The sequence below is a fragment of the Ochlerotatus camptorhynchus genome, unplaced genomic scaffold, assembly GCF_037179485.1.
Source record: "Ochlerotatus camptorhynchus isolate MF236.1 unplaced genomic scaffold, CSIRO-AGI_Acam_v1.1 ptg000050l, whole genome shotgun sequence".
NCBI lineage: Eukaryota > Metazoa > Arthropoda > Insecta > Diptera > Culicidae > Ochlerotatus > Ochlerotatus camptorhynchus.
This window is the reverse complement of record NW_027040540.1, coordinates 958,714-979,894: the sequence shown is the minus strand read 5'-3', so window position 1 is coordinate 979,894 and position 21,181 is coordinate 958,714. Positions and strand designations below refer to the sequence as shown.

At 37.2% G+C, this 21,181-nt stretch overlaps 1 protein-coding gene across 1 annotated transcript in view; it reads right to left on the bottom strand.

The window, feature by feature from the left end:
* Window positions 1–20,303, bottom strand: part of LOC135717151 (LIM domain transcription factor LMO4) — a 95,902-nt gene extending 75,599 nt beyond the window's left edge. Inside the window, exons 1-2 of the mRNA XM_065239106.1 lie at window positions 19,237–20,303; window positions 3,616–3,769 (exon numbers count right to left, since the gene is read on the bottom strand). Of these exons, the coding sequence (XP_065095178.1) occupies window positions 3,616–3,769; window positions 19,237–19,483 (401 nt within the window). The 5' untranslated portion in view covers window positions 19,484–20,303. The remainder of the gene's footprint in view (window positions 1–3,615; window positions 3,770–19,236) is intronic.
* Between the last annotated feature and the right edge of the window lie 878 nt (window positions 20,304–21,181).

Genomic DNA, 21,181 nt, shown 5'->3' with positions numbered 1-21,181 from the left:
AGGGTAGTAAAACAATAAGCTCAATTTAAATTAAATTCTTATGAACCTTTCAGGAAAGTTCAGAAGGAAATTTCAAGGGATTTCTGATAAGAATTCCAGCGGATTTCTGTGAATCGTTTTTAGTTTAAAATAAATTTGAGAAGAAAATCGATGGAACTCCAAGTTAATTCTTAGGAAAATTTCTAGGGAATTCCAAAGAAAATTCCAAGGTAATTACGAGGAGAGTAACTAGAGATAATACTGTTAAATTTAAGAAGAATTTGAAGATAATTCTTAATATGATATTATTTGACATGCCATGTCAAAACAGTAGTTTCTCTGTTGGATTAAATGTATGCCATGTTTATACTAGAGGTCTGTAATGTGTTATAAAGTATGTTTTCGAAATACAAGAATAATCAATATATGTGTTCTGGTGTCTTTTAAAAACGTATGACAAAACACGTTACAACCCCACTGAACATGGCATTAGAGGCACCAAAAATTAATCTTATTAATCTAAAACATTTTTCAAGTTTGGGTTTTAAATTAGTTAATTTAATAGTAAACTAATTGGAAAAGTAACACATAAGTTTATAAAGCAAAAATCAACATTGCTCAAAAATCATGCAAAATTCTTAAGTTTGATTTCGTAAACTTTAAACTAAATTTGAGTCAAAAAAAAAAACTTCTTAATTTAAAAAAAAAGTTGTACATCCACAAAATAAATGCAATAATTTAACAATTTAACACTTCGAACACGATGCCGCTGGTAAAATATGTGATGCAATGTTTGAAAAATCGTAGCTCAGCTAATTCTTGACGGATTTCGAATCTTCGAAATACATACATACATACAATCCATCGGATTGTGTAATTGGAATCGATGCAGGAATGATGGTCGTGCATGTCGGTTTGTCGGTGAATATTGTCGAGAATGAGTCCTCATTCTAGAGTCCTCATCATAAAGATGCCGATGAAGGGTGGAAGTTTGTGCGCGTGAATTTTCGAAATCTTAGTTCAGTATTTTTTTATATAGAAATAACGACGCGATAAAGTTAACATTTTTTAAATATGTATCTATCAGTGGTGTCCCGTAACCTCACTTTCAAAACCAGATTTATTGCCATATTCATACTCGAATCGGTTGAAAAATACACTTAATCTTCTAGTTTACTCGATATCTATGCATTGTAAGAAATAATAATTGTTGATGTTTTGGTGCACAGGTAGATTGAGGTTAAGGAAACGCCACTGGTATCTATATTTTAAGCGGTGAACTTGGAAGAGCGATTGATTTTAAGCTTATGAAACATGGAGGGCGGCTAGTTACAGATCATTCGGATGAGATCCTTTCTAGTTATTTGTTTAAATTTAATTCATTCTTCACCAAATAACGTCTCAAAAACTTAAGTGAGGAACCCGGCCAGCTTGATAGCTGCCACTTTTGCCAACTGAATAGAAGATCGTCTAATTAAGACGGAAATCCATATCAAATCCTTCTCAAGACCAGTTGTTGTCGTCGTTTGTGAGGTCGAAATATAGTAACACTAAGTTGAACGGGAACTTGAACATAATTGTTTTGTGATACAAGGAGCTCGGTGACCTAGTGCCGACCGATTTTGCTTACTGATATTGAGCTGTCGATTTCGTGGAGCTGAACCGATTTGTATATGTAGGAAGGGTAAAAATGAATAGGTTTTCTAAATAGTGTTGAGATTTATGTCTTCATATTTACTGAACAGCGATTTGTTACCGCAAACCCTACCGACGGTCTTGCACGCCATCAAACGAGGGGTGACTAAATCCGTCCCGCACTACCTCCAGTCAGCTAGCAAAGCTATTTAGTTAGCACTTAGCACCAACTCCCGTATCGGAACGAATCACAATAATGAACGAACAACCTACGGGGCCATACATGTGATCCTGCGCGTCGTCCCCGTGATAGGTTCAACGATGAGTATCGCCATTCCTGAACGTACAAGTAAGAAAACCCGTCCATAGTAGTTCACATGCCATAAGCATCGCATGGCGTCCGTCACCGGCGTCGGTGCTTCCCTAGGGGGGGAGACCTCTTCACTAAAAGCGCGCGTCACGTGTCTGTCAGACGCGCAGTCGACTCGGGGTCGCAGTGCTGGCTGCTATCATGGAGCGGCTTTGCCATTTCGTAATTAGCTCGGTGCAACTCGGAGAAACGAGCACCAGTGCCTATTCCTCCCGGTTTGTGTGTGCTGCCGCTTTGCTACTCTTCTCCTCAGCAGCATCGTCATCATCATTGAAGAGTGGGAAACAGATTCTGATTTCTGCGAGGAGCAACCATTTCGTATGTATAGTTGCTGCCTGTTGTACCCGGGGCCTCGTTAGTGTAAGTGCGCCTTTTTGTTTTGTAACGAATAATACGAAAAAGTGGATGGCGAAATGTAGGGCGGACGAAAGACGAAAGAATAGAAAGGACTCGGGCGGGTAGGCAAGCAGGCAGATCTGGATGTTCTTCTGTTAATTTATTTAATTGCTTCGCTTCCACCCTCTCAGCTGTTGCCTGCCGGAGTTCTTTCACGGATACTCTGATGCTGCTGAGTAGCGTGCCATCAGCTGCTGCCAGCATGTCCTGGTATGAGAAGCAGGACGATACACAACACAGCACAACACAGAGGACGCACAAGGAGTGCTTTTTCTCCGCATCGCCACCGTCGCACCCACAGCCGGCCCTATCCCGAGATCATGCACGACAAGGCTTTTGATGAAGAGTGGTGGTACCTAGAGGCACTTGCTTGTTACAGATCACGGAAACAAGTCCTCTATGACATGCCAATCATTCAAATGGATGCTTTCACATATTGTAAACCTCTGCTGCTGTTGCTTTCGTTCCGGAGAAACCCCTTCAACATTCAACCCATCAAAGAGGCATAACAACTCAAGAAAAATAATTTGCCCCATGAAAGGAATTAAACTGATTGGACCTTCCACTCCGTAGGCGAATTGGGAAACCTAATATTCTCAGCCTTTGGAACAATGGCCCTTGTTTTGGTGCAGCCGAAAACCAACCCAACGATGGATTAAATTTCACTCAAATGAAAGAAAAATACGAGTTCTGCAACCCAATGAAGAAAAAAACATATCAAACCACGCAATATGTTTTTTTCTAAGACTTCTTTCAAGTGCCAAAAAAATCGAGAAAGAAAAAAAAAAGTAATCACTTCCCCGCGGCGATCGGTCTTGTGGTTACGGCACTCTGCTTATGTACGCACAAAACTATCGAATTACCTTGCCCGAGAAGAGAACTGCGTTGCCAGACATCAATCGTCGCCAATACTTCATCTATCAGACCAGCCTGGCAACACTGCCGTCTTTGTTCAATTAACTTTTTTGTCAGCTCGCTAGTACAAAGGAATTCAGCTTTCCAAGCATTTCTAGATGTGTTGATTTATGGCTTCAGTCCGCGGCTACGAAAGGGTCAAAATCCCATCGCGAGGGGTCGGAGGGTTTGAATTGTTCTTTTCTTCACCAATGAAGCGTGTCAACCCAATAACGTCCTTTTTCAACAATTAATATTAAAAACCATCTCTCTCACAGCCGACGACCACCAGCTGATGGAGGGCACCGTGTAGTAGAAGGGATGTGATATGAAGAACGTACCTGGAGTAGTCTGTTTTGCACAGGATCATGCCGCTGCGGGTGTAACAACTGGAACCGATGTCTGCTAGCATGGCACCACAGCAGGAGCATTTGAGACAGGAATTGTGCCAGTACCGATCGAGTGCGTGCAGGAAGAATCGTTCCGTAATTTTGCCTGTGATGGATTAGAGAAACGAAAGTTAGCATTGCTTAGTTATATATTGTAAATCAGTCAATTGTCGAAGGGTTTTCAATATGAAATAACAATAGATACCGTGGACCCCCGTTAATCTGAACGACACTTTGTGCATATTAACGGGGTTCATTTTTAATTTGAACTTCTAGTAGCCTTATGATCATCAGACAAGCAAGCTTCTGGTAGCCTCATCTGCGTTCCGTTTCGGTTCGTACATTTCACTTTACTGCATATCATGTGCTAAATGAAGTTTGGGCAATTTTTTGTTTGCACGGCGTGCAGATTAGCAGTGTTCAAACTAAAAATTTGTATATAATAAATAATGATTTTTTTCTAAGTTACACAAAAATTTTTCGAAGGGCACTAGGGCGAACACTACTGGGTTATCTGGTTCATTTGCCTGCATGTTTTAAAGTGAACTTAGAAATCCTTATGTACGGAATAATAATTGAGATCTAGGACTACGAAGTTATTTTGATTTAGATGTAAAGCTAGTTTTTCACATTCTTGACTAATTGAAATTTTAAGCATGGCGTTATTTTAAACATCTCATATTTAAAAAAAAAATCATGACTCTTGGACTTGGACAGAACTTAAGAATTCAGACACTATGAAAGACTATTTAGAAAATTTCCAAAAGAGAATGTCAAATGAGTTTTGAGTTCTTAAGAAATTAAATTGAAATATAAAAATTTCAGGTTATTTTGCAGAATATTTCAATAATATGCTTAGTAGTTCTGAAGAGACTATTCTGAGGATTATGAGTAGAATTCCAGCGAATTCTAAAATAAATTTGAAGGAATTTCAGGAGTCATTTAAAAGGACTACTAAACAGAACTCAAGTGAACCCAACTACAAATATAATTGTGATATACTATTACACACAGGGTATGAAAATCCTGACACTACTCATAATGATCAAATACGGCTGGAAATATAAACGAGAATTCTGAGGGCAGTTGCAAGGGAATATCGATAATAACTCCAATTAACAGGGATGAATGACTGCTATGGAATCACAATCCCGATGTACAGAATAAAATAAATTCGAAGCAAAGTACTTCTGAATAAGCTAAAAAACACTTTATGCAGATTTTCTAGCATATTTAAAGATAATTTTAAAGGAATTTGAATGAATTTAAGAGAGAGCTTCTAAGAGTAGAAATAACAGGGAATTTTGAGCATATTTCCAAATGTCCTCTTAATTTTCCGAGTTTAAGGAGATCATAAAGAAACTTACAAGGGAATCCTTAGAAAGGTTCGAAGGCTTTCCAAAGAGGATCTCAAGAAAACTCCAAGAGATTCTCTCAAGGACATTCGGAGAAGGCTTTCAACTGGGTTTTGCGAAAAATTGCCATAGAATTACGAGGTTAAATCCAGAGATTTTTTTTATATTATACTCTCTAATTTCTAAAGGACATACCAAATAATTTCCTTGAATATTTCAAGGGAATTTTGAAGAAATTCATGAAGAGAAATTCAGTTTAATTCTCGCAAGAATCATTAACACTTGGAACACGAAGCCTTCGATAAAATGCATAACTGAAACCGAATAAATCTTTAAAGTAGGGGAAATGGATGAAATGTCGGCCTAAATACCCCTAATTTGGGCCCATACATAAATTTAGCAATCGACTAAATTTTCAATAGCGACCAAAAGTATCCATTAGTACTATCCCAATGATGCGTTCGTCTAGATAAAATTAATAAATAGCTGATTTTAAGCGATGGGCCCAATGTTAGGTCCATAGGCCAACATTAGATCCATTTTCCCTATGTAGTTTTAAATACGAATAGATTTGAAATTCATAAATAAATGGCTGAGCCATGATTTTTCAAACAATGCAAGTTTGCCGTTACACATTTTACCGCAGGCATCGTGTTGGGAGTGTTAAGAATACGAAAATAAACATGGAGTAAATTTCTAAAATTTTCTGGAGGCCATAATTCAAAGACTGTTATGGAGAATAGCGGAGAAATCATAAGCTTATTGAGGGGAATCCTCAAAACAACTCAGAAGACATTTTGGTTCTGGACATAATTTCCAAAGAATAATTTAGTTAAATCAGACATAGCAAATTTTTCAAGATTTCTTACACTGAAATTGAAGATCCAAATGTGAGAAAACAAAAAACAAGATTCTGTGACTTCAATTGAGAATAAATTCTATGATCATGCCTGGTCTAAAAAATCTGTTCAAGCTTATGGGGCTAGAAATTTCTGGAATGTGAATCAGTGAGATAGAACAATAGTCTGAAAAGTGTAACAGCGAGATGTATGAGAGCTTAAACCTGGAAAATCCTCTGAACGCCTGACGTTAATTCAGTATCCCAGGCGTGGATAAATTTTCTATATTCTGTGATAAAATGGAATCCCCTTTTAATTTGCTCCATAATACTCTTGAAAATTTTTAGCAGAACACTCTCTGAATTCACTCTGATATGCTCTTTATATTAATAATAATTTTGCAGTGTATTTCCCAGCAGTTCCCCGAAAGTACTTTTGAAAAAAAAATCACTTGGAGTTCGCCTCAGCATTAAAGTGAAATTCCCCACTATAATATTTATTCTTGAAACTCATTTTTCCCTAAAAATTGTCATGATGAAGTTTTCTTTTTTTTCGGAATTTATTTGAAGTTTTTCTCAAAATTTGGTTAAATTAAATATTCTCGGCATTCGGAATTTAATTCCTTTGCAATTTTGCTTGGAATAACCTCAAAACTTTCCTAAGAATTATGGTGAAACTCCAAGTTGGAGTTCCAAGTTCTCATGAAATTAATCTCTTTTATTATTAATTATTAAGTATTATCCGAAAATTCCCATGGGATAATGTTCCGTATTATTGTTCTCCTAGAAATTATCCTCAGAATTTCCATTTGAATTGTCTTGTAGTTCTCCTGAAAATCATCGTAAAGCAATCCTCAATTCGAATTCTCTTTTAAAATTTCTTAGGAATTAATATAATTAATTCCTATGAATTAACGTTAAAGTTTCCTTAAAAACCTATTAATAATTTCACTGGAATTCTACTCAGAACTATCTTGGCATCTCCTTAGGTTTCACATGTCGTCTTAAGTAGCTCAGAACTACCTTGAAAGCAGATTTCTCTTGATGTTTTTCACATGTTCTTCGCACAACTCCCTTGGAATGAGTTCCTTAGAAATTCTAATCTAATTCCATGACCCTGAAAACATCTTTTGGATGGGTTCATATTTGTTTAAAAATCTGTGATATTCTGTGATTCGATCGAGTATAAAATCTATGAAAAATATTCAAATTATTTAGTAAGAGAAATTGAAAATTCCAAAAGTAAAGGTAAAATACGCGAAGAATTCCGGGTTTTTCCAGGAAAAAAATTCCAGATTAAAATAAATCATTTTAAAAGTATCCATTGGCGATCTTTAAGTTACAATTGAGGAAAATAGTCCTAAAAGAGAAAATTTCAATAATTACGTTGATACTAGCTCAAATAACAATTGCAAATCTACATTGACGTGTTGCAAATAGAGTGATTTTAAAATTAACTGTATATATCTGGATAGAGCTGGAATTAGGGCGTAACAGCTTTTGTAAACAATGACTTCTCTCGATGATTTCTCGAAAGTCATGGCCAAATCGACATCACCATCGAGTAGGGGAAGACTTCTCCTACTCGATGGATTTGTTGGTTTGTGTAGGCGTGCCTTGAATTCCTAGAAATCAACGAGAGAAGTCATTGTTTACTAAGGCTGTTACGCCCTAATTCCAGCTCTATCTAGATATTTAAAATGCCAGATCATAATGTCATCCAAAAACTTTCAAGATTGCAAAGTTAACAAAAAATCACGTTTCTAAAGATAAGACATTGTTAAAGATTCTCACTGAAACTATTCAGGAAAATTTTCACGGTCCTTGACTTGACAAATTTTCGAAAATCTGAGACATTGTTAATTTGTTGATATGTCAGACTTATTTTTTCTAATTCCATACTAAGAAAAAAAAATAAGAATTCCAATCGATTAATATAGGTATAAAATATATTTTGATGATCCAATTGAATTCACGGCTATTTCCCGGGTTTTCCTGGTTTTTATTTTAAAGTAGGAATACGTCTGGGATTTCTATATGAGGGTACACTTTGTGCAAACCGAAAATGAAACATGTAACGAAATTATGAAAGATTTTGAACGTCAATAACTCAGCTGCCCCTGGACCAATTTCAATAATTATACCACCAATCGATCAGAAATATTTCCACGCATCGATATGCTTTTGATTGTTGATTTTCAACAAAGAACTATTGACAAAGTGGTAAAAATTAAACATTGTCCAAAAGCATCGGAATAACTAACAAATCCACTAATTACGTATATTTTGCTTCTCCTACACAGTCATCAGATAATCGTTTCTAGACAACACATGTCGATGTAGCATTGCTGCTTCCCCAACACTTTCATCAGAGAGTCGTTAGTAGACGAAACAGGTCGAAGTGGCATTCGCCTCAGATCCAGCTGCCTACACGTCATCATAATCCTCCAAAGGCTTTAGGCTACTATCGGCCCTTTTCAGGGCCACCAATATTTTCCAAAAGAGTCAAATTTCTGAACATTTTCGAACTAGAATTCACGTCAAAAGGTTCTTTCCAGGGCAATAATAGTCATACTAAAGAGTATAAACACAGAGAACCCCCAGAGAGTATAAACAGTTGTCCTACCCTGCAACATTTATGGTTTTATTATGGCCTTCAACTCCACTCTAAGCATTATAAACCTCTTCAAAGCTATGATAAAACCGAAAATGTCATCGGGGCTAATACAAAGTTTTAGAAAACATCATAATAACCAATCAATGGTAAATACTATACTGCCTATAATCGCAGTTTAGTCCCATATGGATTATCGTAATTTCAAAGATAATAACGCTATCCACTATCAATTGGCATCTTCTTTCATATTATGTGATAAATATACGGTGATAAAATGTGAAAATAACATCAAGTTTGTCCCATAATGTAAAGTAATCGCATATCAGTCCCATCCTGAAATTCAATCGTCCAGAAGTCAGGTTAGAGTTTTGCTTTTTTAATCGCCATTTTTTTCGCTGACAGAACAAAACATGCAAGCTTCATGGCAACTGATTTGAGCTTGACAAGATTATTCATTAATTCACTATGATTTTTTAAATATTTACATGGAAATTGAACTTCTTAACTTCTATGCCTACTTTTTCCATATGGGACTGATATGGGATTATAGGCAGTATAATTTAAACAATAAAATAAGCCTAACATGGGATTTGAGCAGTGTTCCAAGGCGTGCCAAGTTTAAAGCATCCTAACTAAACCAACGCCGATGGATGATAATCCTATTCTAAGTGTCATGTTCTTGTTAAATGGCAGCAAAATAATATTCTCGGTAAGTATACCATTTGGAGCTCTCACTCGCGCTCCTTTCGTGTGGCAATTCGGCTCCGGGGGCTGATAGAATCAAGTTCAATTTGTTGAAGAACCTCCCAGACGTCGCTAAGAGGCGCATGTTGAACTTGTTTTGTCAGTTCCTAGAGCTCAATATTGTTCCGGATGATTGGAGGCAAGTGAGAGTTATAGCCATTAAAAAGCCTGGAAAACCCGCGTCAGATCACAACTCGTATCGTCCCATTGCGATGTTATCGTGTATTCGAAAATTGTTGGAGAAAATGATCCTTTTTCGCCTGGACAAATGGGTTGAGTTGAACCACCTACTCTCAGATACTCAATTTGGTTTCCGTAGGGGCAAGGGAACGAACGACTGTCTCGCGTTGCTTTCCACAGAAATTCAGTTGGCTTTTGCTAATAAAGAGCAAATGGCTTCTGTCTTCTTGGATATTAAGGGGGCTTTTGATTCAGTATCGGTTGAAGTCCTTTCAGACAAACTCCACGCTTGTGGCCTTTCTCCATTAGTTAATAACTTTTTGTACAATTTGCTGTCAGAAAAACATATGAGCTTTTCTCATGGAAACTCTACAGCTTCACGATTTAGCTACATGGGCCTCCCCCAGGGCTCATGTTTAAGCCCCCTTCTGTATAATTTCTACGTCAGAGAAATTGACAATTGTCTAAGGGACAACTGCACGTTGAGACAACTTGCAGATGACGGAGTAGTGTCTATGACAGGACCCAGAGAGGCCGACCTGCAAGGACCCTTACAGGATACCTTAGACAATTTGTCTACTTGGGCTATCCAGCTAGGTATCGAATTCTCCACGGAGAAAACTGAGTTGGTCGTTTTTTCTAGGAAGCATAGCCCAGCACAACCGAAGCTTCAACTTTTGGGTAAGCCGATCACTCATTCCATGTCTTTCAAATATCTTGGGGTCTGGTTCGATTCCAAATGCACCTGGAGATCCCACATTGAGTATCTGAGACGAAAATGCCAACAAAGGATCAATTTTCTCCGAACAATTACCGAAACGTGGTGGGGAGCTCATCCGCAAGATCTTCTAACGTTGTACCGGACAACGATTTTATCGGTTTTAGAGTACGGTAGTTTTTGCTTCCAGTCGGCGGCTAAAACTCACATCATCAAACTGGAACGGATCCAGTATCGCTGTCTTCGTATCGCGTTAGGATGCATGCACTCGACTCATACGATGAGTCTCGAAGTGTTAGCGGGCATGTTGCCACTCTCTGATCGGTTTTCGGAATTATCCCTCAGGCTCCTCACCCGTTGTGAAATTATGAACCCACTGGTGATTGCAAACTTTGAGAAGCTTCTTGAGCTAAACCCTCAAACTCGTTTTATGACATTGTACTACGTGTACATAACACTGGATGTCAGCCCTTCACAGCATAATCCTCATCGTGTATGCTTGTCCGACTTCGGCAATTCAGTTAGTTTTGATTTATATATGACGCGGGAGATTCGTGGAATCCCAGAATATCATCGTTCCATGATTGTTCCGTCAATTTACGCTGCAAAGTTTGGCCAAGTTGATTCCGCAAGATCGTTCTTCACAGATGGATCACTAATAGAGGCGTCCGCTGGTTTTGGTATTTATAACGAATTTCATAGCGCCTCTCTAATGCTTCATGCTCCTTGTTCCGTATATGTTTCGGAACTGGCGGCAATACATTATACGCTAGAAACGATCGCCTCACTTGCACCAGATCATTATTTTATTTTTACGGATAGTCTCAGTTCTGTCAGGCTATTCGCTCCATGAGGCCGGTAAAGCACTCCTCGTATTTTCTCATGAAAATACGAGAGCTTCTAAGTGCTTTATCTTTAAGATCTTTTGTCATCACCTTTGCATGGGTCCCATCTCATTGCTCGATTCCGGGCAATGAGAAGGCGGACTCGCTTGCAAAGGTGGGCGCTATGGAAGGCGATATTTACGATCGACAAATCGCCTACGACGAATTTTTCTTCATTTATCGTCAACAGTCCCTCGCCAGCTGGCAAAATAAATGGAGTGAAGGGAGTTTAGGACGATGGTTATATTCAATCATCCCTAAGGTGTCGAAGTGTCCTTGGTTCAAGGGGTTGGATGTGGGTCGAGACTTCATTCGTATGATGTCTCGCCTCATGTCCAATCACTACTCGTTAAACGCTCACTTGTTCCGTGTTGAGCTGGGGGACAGTAATCTCTGTGAATGTGGACAAGATTACCAGGACGCAGATCACATTATTTGGTCATGTGCTGAGCACCGTGGAGTCAGATCCGAGTTGTACGATTCCCTTCGGGCTCGAGGTAGACAACCTAATGTTCCAGTTCGGGATATTTTGGCTAGACGCGATCTGGAGTTTATGCAACTCATATATGTTTTCTTGAAGAATATTAACCATAGATTGTAAGTTTGATTAACCTTGTGTTTAGTTTGTGTTTTGTATGTGTGTGTATTTTTTTTTGTAGATTTGTTTCTGTAATAATTGTATAATTACAGAGTTGATATAACGTCGATAGGATTAAGTATATGTTTTAGAAATAGTGAAATTTTTGAATCATAAATCATATTCCAAATCACCTTTTCCCTCTCCCGATCCAAACAATTGTCATCCACTAACCTCGAGAAGACCGCGAGTAATCGGTTCCAATCCTTTAATTTTAGATTTAAGACATTTATAATGTATAAAGAAAATGATAACTTGGCTCTGTAAACTTTATTCGATTGAGCCTGTACAAATAAAGTAATTAACAAAAAAAAAAAAAAGGTATACCATTTAACCAGATTAGAAAAAAAACGAACTGGTTACAGTTACAGATATAAATTCCCTCAACACTTTTCAGTTGTTTCCGTTCAGTTTACCTTTAAAGATCAATACCAAAAACTTTTTTTTTTCAGGATGTAGAAATCTGAAAAACATTAACAGAGCAACAAACTTTTCTAATTATTAATCAAAAAGATTACTTGGGACATTACTGCACATCGAAGAATAGTAATATAATTATAATCAAACCTTTGCTTGTACTATATTTGCACCGGTCTCCTTTTCTTAATTCTGTGAACCTATTCTTTCAATTTCAAAAGATTCAAACCCGTTTTCTTACATTTTTTGAAATAAAAATGTGTATTATTAGAGATCATCATAATTAATCCAGTTAAAAGTAATTCTATACAGGGTGGCAACTGACATTACATTTTAATCGGTCATCGGTCTCCCTGGTCAAAAGTTAGAACATTTCCAGTTTTTATAAATCATGTTTGTGGCCAACAATTGAACTTTTGTTAGAGAGTATTGTATTATTTAATATTTTATATGATTTTATTTTACAAATTTTTCATGATAAGAAACATAAACCGGTTTACCTAACAAAAATTAAAACAAGAAGGATTTTGCACAATTTGAATCCTAAAAGAATTTTAAAATCTGATAAATTTGTCAGAAGAATTCAAATCAACGCTAGTCTTATAAGCTTTTCAAACAACTGCAGTTTATTGAGCCCCGTTAAATTTTGATGCTTGTGGTGAGATTTCTGTATAACTTATTAAAAGGTTCATAAAATGAAGTACCTACAATCCAATGTTGAGATTTTAAATACTAAGCATTTTACACTAAAGAAATTCGCTGCGTCAAATATAATCCCCGTAATTACCCACGCGCAGACCAGTAATAATTAAAAAAAAATATATAGATATAATTTTGAATGTTATAAAGCGCTATATTTATAATAGAATATCATACAGAACTTTGAAAAAAATCATTCTTAATATTTATTTATAAGTGAAACCTATTCTGCGGGATTACCTCTAGCAGAGTAATCCACTTTGGTGTACATTAGGATCAGAAAGTATGGCGACTTTCACTTATACTAAAAGATAACTCAACCAGTATGATTCTATCAATTTGCTAATAGACTCGGAACTGACAGTATTAGAACGAAACAGACGAGAAACATAAAGAATATGAAAAACGTTCTCAACGGCCTCAAATTATGTTTAAAGCTAGAGTTGATGTGGTATATCTAGCAACCTGTAATAAACTTGAAAGCGCATCAGTAATTAGCCTAAGCATAATCATGTTAATTTTCACTGCGATCAACAAAACACGTCACTATCGAAAATTCAATTGATTCGAAATGAAAAAAAATAATCAAGAAAGAATGATAAATACACAATAAATTTAGGGGTGGACGGGGCAAGATCGCCAAGCTAAGGATGACATCATTTTTAAATGTAATAATTGCAATTAGTACAGTCAATCATTGTCTACCGTAGGTCTTTCATGTATGTACGAGAACATACGCATTAATACAATAAAATTTACTGAATTTATGATTTTTTTAAATTAAATTAAAAATTAACGTTCTACCACCATTCTCAGATGCCCTGGGTCAAGAGCAACCTTGCGCGGGAAGACATGCACCCATAGCAGAATTTGAATTTATGTTATATTGTTTAGTTTTAAAGGATTATATTCCTTAGTTTACCAAAACAAAAAAGATGGATGCAGTAATTTACACCAAAAATTGTGATTTTTAAAAGTATGCCATTCGATTACCTATAGCTTGAAACGGATAATGTGATTGAAATCAAGTCGATAGGTTGTATCGTTGCCGAGAAATCGTTAAAAACGTACCGCGTAAATTGCGACTCAGCGGCACGTGTGAAAAAAAAAACCGCGTAAAAAAGACTTCAGTGTACTTTTAAGAACACAATAAGGAACAAGAACGACAAGTATTCATTAAAAAAAATCATCCGTAATGATCAAGGCACTCCAATGCGCTCAACGGACTGATTTTTGTTGGACAAAGCTAGATCGACAGTGCAATCTACTCGTCGGTAAAATTGTGACATGTGTAAGTAGGGGTAACATTTATTAAGAGACGTACCCATATACCCATTTGGAGGTTAAATGTTGCAACAACTAACAATTTGTAGTATCTACGGAAATGGATCTCAGTTCAACTCAGAAATGTGCAAACACCCAGTGGGAGCTGATTTTATATTAAGCCCAAAATCATCAAAATACCCTTTTATTTGAGTAATCTTGGTCAGATTGCAAAACTGCTACGTTAAGCATTGAGCAACCAACTCTATTAGCAACTCTAATTAAAATTTTAAATGGAAAACCACCCTTAAACTACACCCAGTAGTTAAGTTGGTTGTAACTAGCGAAATCAGTCATACTTAGGGTTTGCATTCCCGGTAACGATTTTGCATTTCCTGAGATTTACGAATTTCCCAGGAAATTAATTTTTTTTTTCCTCTGGTTTGTTTTTTCCGTCGATCTTGTTTTCCGTGCTGAGTACCAATGCTACCGACGTGCCAGGAAGGCAGCTCCCACACCTGGACCCTACCTATCGACCCATCAACTCATGAACCGGGGACCAACGGCTTTACTTCCCATCCGAAGGAAGGCGTGATCAGAGATGTTATGCCTCAGAACATCCCGGCGGCGCCGACTGGGATTGAACCCAGGCCTGCTGGGGTGAGAGATAATCACGCTTACCACTACATCACCGGCGCCGTTCAGGAAATTAATATATTCATTGCTTTCGTTTTCACTGAACTTCATTTCCTTCGCTGAAATTAATCATTTGCTTGTGATTTATGTTGACTACGACAGTGAAAATATAATTTTAATTGTAATTTCAGAAGGTTGATCGACATCCTACCTTTTCCTGTATGCTTTCAAGACACTTAGACGTCAACTACCAGATCAAATACATAATAAATTAATCTTACTTGAACGGATTATGGTGGTTTGCTTCCAGAAGAATTAAAATCTAGTGAGCAGCCCTGTATAGAATATAATATATGTACTACATTACCCCACATGGCCACTTCCCCGAATGAGCTTCTGCCTTCTTTTGATTGCTGCTCGTTCTTTTCACATTCAGGGTGATGGGATTCGGGGTGATGGCGTTCAGGGTAATGTAGCACAATCGTTAATTTAACATTCCAGTTTTTTTTTAATTTGGTGATAAATTTGTCTGGAATCTTTAATACTAAATCAGGCCTAACATTTGATAAAGGCACAAAAGCATTTGTAAACAAACTTTCTAAGACCCTTTACACGCGAACCAAAGTACGCCCACGCAAACCAATACCACTTTCGGAAAGGTTATAGTTGCCCCTATCCGATTACGTTGTTGGTTTGCGTGGGTGTACTTTGGTTCGCGTGTAAAGGGCCTTAGAAAGTTTGTTTACAAATGCTTTTGTGCCGTTATCAAATGCTACACACTAAGATTTTGTTTTCGTGTTCGGTAAATTTTACCGAAATCAGAACAGTTGAACGTTCGGTAAAACTATCTTAATTTGAAAGGCTATTGAATTTGAAAATAATATCGAAACATGTTCAACCTTGTTTAAATGACCAAATCTTGTCATTTTAGTGGAGATTTAGTTTCAAAGTAGGTGAAAAGCAATTGAATTGAATTGCATAAATTTTACCGAAAAGTTCAGCTGTTCAGATTTCGGTAAAAATTACCGAAGTCGGCGAAAATTTCTAAGTGTGTATGCCTAAAATGAATTCTGTTCCTAAATACTTAAAAATATGTGTCTTGCATCAGTTTTATTGAAAAATTTACGTTGTCTGTACTGCGCTGTGCGGCATAACAGTTACATTGGCATTTTTGGCGAAAATTAGTTATACATTGGAATCTATCACTTTACAATGTACACCAAAAATGTCCTACTTTGTTCAGAAAATGTTACGAAAAATACCAAAATTATGTTGCCCTATCTATAAGAGCCCACGGAGAAAAAAAATTCTTGAACTGCGTTTTTCTCAGCTTGCTGTTTTAACGAATGGGACAACTATGCTGAAAATTCAGTGTATCCAGGGGTAAATTTGGACACAAATTAAAAATGCTGTATCTCAGTGATAACCGTAGGTTGTTACTGCCTTCAGCAAAGATGTTCAAGCATACAAGATCGCAAACTGTTTTTGGTGCAATGCACTAAATTAACTATGCAAAACATTTGAAATTGAAATAATCCATTGAAACACCACTGGGATACACTAAACTGAGATTGGGTTCAAATTGACCCCAGGGTATAAAATAATAATTTTTTCAAGAAACATTTATGGAGAGATAATACATTTATACAAATATTTAGGAGCAGATTTCAAGGTATTAAAATTCCAAGAGCACACCTTATCACGAAAAAATATGTCAAACTCATATCGAACAAAAAAGTTCTAGTCTGGCAAAGTACCATCAGATGAAAATGACCACAAGGTACAGACAAATGGTCAATATTAAACCTACTACTACAACTTCAATCTGCTATTCAATACTTCTCTAATGCTTCAGCAATATATGCAAAGTAATGCAGAAAGAGCTTACGCTATTTGAAAAAGAATATTTGGTAATTATTTTATGATTTCAAGACAGAGCTGACTAGCGTCCCTGTACACTTACAGGGTCTTACAGTAAATGTGTTTTCTCCCTATCTACAATGTGTTGCAACGAAACTGAACGCGTATTTCCGTTCAAATTGAAAATGTTTTTTTTGTTTAGTGAACAATTTGAGCGCCGCAATATTTAAATATGCAGTATATTGTTAAGGAAAACCACCTTTTCTACTTTTATCTATATTTTTAAGCATTGTTTTCCTCATTCCCAGAATCCTGGAAAATCCAGGGAAATATTTTTTTTTTTTCATTTCCCGATTCCCGGAAAGTTGGTTGCCGGAAAATTTGAAAACCCTAGTCATACTTATTGATAAGTTTATGTGAAATGAAATATTTCCCCAAATTTTAATGAAATTCCCTGAGATTTCCTGATTTTCCATGTTCAAAAATGAATTCCCTGATATTCCAGTTTTTTTTACGTAGTCCACATCCGGAGATATATGGGAGAGAAGAAAAATTGGCCAAGTAAACATTATGTGCTTCAAGACTTTCAAAACTATTCCTATCTATTGTTATGATTATTCATAGGATAATCATAGATAATCGAATATATACTTCTTACTAATTTGATAAGCTATGAAAAGGGGCATTTACGAATAACATATCATAGACCGTGGGTAAATTGATCACTGGGCAAAAATTGATCGAACAAACTTCTGAAAATAATTTGAAGATTTAATATTGAGAGGTGATTTAAAGGCACGGTTTACCAAAATTTTTCATAAAGTTTGTTTTAAAATCACTGATAATTCTACATTAATTTTAGCTTATTTTTTGATATCACATATATAGTTGATAATAAACATATTTTCAAACAATTTAATGATATGTATGAGCTGTAATCACATCAACTCACAGTCAGTCACATGATAGCCAAAATGATAATAAAATAAAAGCCACAACTGTTGGAATAAGTTATATAAATCAATTTCACCCCAAAGAAGTATTTTCAAATTTTAGAACAATAATTATTCAAACTAGATTTTACGTTAATAATTCAACAAATCAAGCTACTAGGTTTTATTACATATATACCAGTACTGGTTTAAAAAATAAATTAATTGAAAATAATCTACAAGCAAAGAAAATATTCACATATTACGGAAAATCGTGATCAATTTGGCGCCGGTTTACGGTACTATATTTTATACTTTCGTCAAAATGCCATGGTTTATACAGTTAACATTGAACAAGTGAAGCACTGTTCGAAAAATTTATGTAATTTTTTGCAATATATATCGCACCCGTAGCTTAATTTGGGGGAATTTTAAACGATAGTTCGTGTAAATTTAGACAAAATATCGCATGTATCAGCAATTTTGTATGTAGAGTAAAGTGGATTATGAATACGCGCTTAGTTTGAAAATCCACGTATATTTGTCACCGTAGCATCAAATTTTAGTTTATAACCGTGAGTCGATTCCTTGACTATTTGGCAACATTCTTTTCTAAAACGTTCGATTTAGTAAATGGGTTCAGAGTGCGTACATTTGCCACTGATGGGGCAAGAGTGCGCATTTTACTGAATGTTTCACAAATGTTTATTTTAATTGAAACAATGCTTTCTAAATCAATAACAAACCCAAATTGAACCTTCGTCATCTTTAGGCATATATTATTTGTATGCACTGATCTGTTCTTTCTTCAAGTTTTGAAAGTTCGTTATGTTTAAGCAGTGGAAATTAGCACAAAATAGTTCCAATCTGACATCTCTCTATAAATGAAAATGAAATGGTGTTCATATGTCACTCTATAACTCGAGAATGGATTTATCCACCATTTTAAACTACTCTTGACTCACTCAAATAATGAAAAGAGTCTCTCATATGTTACGTCTGCAGATACATACAATAAAATAGCCTGCGGACGTGGTCTCTGGATCTATTCAATATTCATCATTATTAATTTTAGCCCATGTTCATCGAGCATAGACACAGCCGTTTGAAAAAGTAATTATAGAAAGGTTGGGCAGGACTGATATAGACTCATAATACTGGAACACTTAGGTTACAATCTTCTTGCATCATGTCATACTACCGCTTCGATTTTTTTTTTATATATCAAAATGCAAAAATCTAAAATTTATCAATCCAATGTTGATAACTTCTAGGTGGAATATTCAAAATACACAAGAATACACACAATTTCAGGTAAGTTTGTGTTCCTACTCATAATCACTTGTCTATCATTTCGGTACTTTTGCTCCACTTTACTCTACAATCTTGTTAACAAGTTCGTTGATTTAACATAAAACTACACTAGAAATATTTTACGAGACGATTGAAATTTACAATTTTAATACTGCATAAACATTACCAAAAAACTTAAAGTTAAAACGTTATGCAACATACAAATTGCAGATTGAAACGTAACGATCTGTATGCTAGATGCTTTACTCGTTGATTGTTTCCCTTCAAGATTCCCAATAACAACTTCGGTCCAATTCTACCCAACAAGTCGTCACAAAAGCACCTTATAACTAGTATTTTTTTTGGAACACCGCGTTCTACATGCCATGGAATAGTTTCATAACTCTTCGTTCCACGTATTTTGCGGTGGCACATTGAACTCGTTTTTGCCCTAACTACATATTCACACACAAATCACTTCGCTGGTTGGTTCCACTCACCTCCACAGCCCCCGCAGTGTTTGACCGGTCCACCGGGACCGCCACCGGGGCCTCCGTTGCCCATGCCGTGGAATCCCGCCGCCTGGCTGTCCATCTGGCTGACCCCCATCGGATTGCCGGGCCCGCCACCGCCGCCTCCACCGTGGCCATTGTGGTGCGGCGTCAGCTGCGGGTAGTTGTTGTTGTCCGGACTGGGCGAGTGCGGGGACGAGCCCAGATCCGAGTACGGATGGTAGTGTGGGTTCATTGCTATTGACGCGGCCAGCTTGACGGCTTTTTTTGGTCGGTTCTTCACGACGCTGCCGGTTCTAGACCGCAACACAATTATGAAAAAAAATGAACGCTCGCACTAAACGAACGAAAACTGGTTTTGGTGGTTCTTCTTTTCTGCGGTGGTACTGCCTGTGTAATTTCTTTGTAACGCCCGTCTAACACTACTACTACTGATTATGCACCAACTCTGATTTAGGGGGACACGTTCCTCGTCGCCACTTTTGCGTTTGGCTAGGTTCGACGTTGCACAATTTTTCAATCACTTGGATCCACCGTTTTTTTTTATTTATTTCGCAAATGCGGACGCGCCGAAATGCTCGTTATTTTATTGATTGTATTGGCTATGCTAGGCGAGAGGGATAAGGGTGATTGAAGGAAGCGCTCGGAAGCCTGATAAAATTGATAGATTTTTCCGCCACTATTTTTCTTCCTCGTTTTTTTTTTTTTTATTCGTTCTCTCTCGCTCTTTCTAAAACACAATAACGCTTTGGATCCCCCTTTCTGTACGTGGGGAGTTTGGTTTTTCTGCCGCTTCTGGCTGTTATTTTCACGCGGCTATTATTTATAAATAATTTTCTATTTTTTCGCTTTGCCCTCCGCGTCGCGCACTTCTTTTTATCTATATCTAAATAAATTTCAATTTTCGCGAAATATATTTCATTTCAGCAATTTGCGCGCGCGGTCTGCTGCCGGTTCGACGGGTGCCTTTTGGGCGGCCTGCAGGTGCCGGCCCGAAGATGGAGACGGACGGACGGACGGTCTGTCGGTAGGTGACAACACAAACACTTTCTGGCGTCGTCGACGGGTTCAGCGCGCGTAACACTCAGATGCTGAGGGGGGAAGCGAGACTGTCTTTCGTCGAACTTCACTACCAACCACAACAACAACATCTACGAAATCGACGGCGGTGCAAATGTGCGACCATTCTTGAACCCACTCACTTCAGTCACTTCACTTGGGAATCACTGTACGACAACAGCTACAAGGAACAACAGGAGTCTAGGGGAAGGCTGACGGCCCCGGCCCGATAGCTAATGTTTGCCTTTATTTATTATTTTCCAACTATTATTTCTTATCTTGATTCTCATTAAAATCATATAAATATTTTCACTAGAAACTTCTTCTTATTCTTCCGCCACCGAACTCACTGTCCTTCCTCAATCGGAGGGAGTACTATTATTTCTCTTTAACGATCTCCGCCACGAGTAAACGAACCGGGGGACAACTTTTCAGCGCTTGGTTCTGCTTTTTTATGATCTCGGTGACAATTGCCACTGGCTACTGTCTCTTCTCCTATTCCCCCACGGTTTTGATTGGATCAGCTTCCGCGGCAGAGTTGAAGTGTAACTTTTTTCTTCGCTACCCTGTTGGAAAAAGAGACAGAGAAAGATAAAAAATAATTAGTTTCCCAAGGTGCCGATAGACTGTGCAGATTTTGGTCTAGACGACGGGCACGGAATCAACATTCCAGAAGCCTAACTCCGACTCATAGCGAGAAAAGGAGGAACAACTGCTATCGAAAAGTTTAATTAAATTAATTACCGTTTTATGATTTAATACTTTTATAAATTTATCGCTTTATTGTTTGCACACGATAATAAACCAATTTATGAGTTGCACGTTTCGTGTGTTCCGTCCTAACGGTTTGCTACCGACCGATCGACCAAGCGTA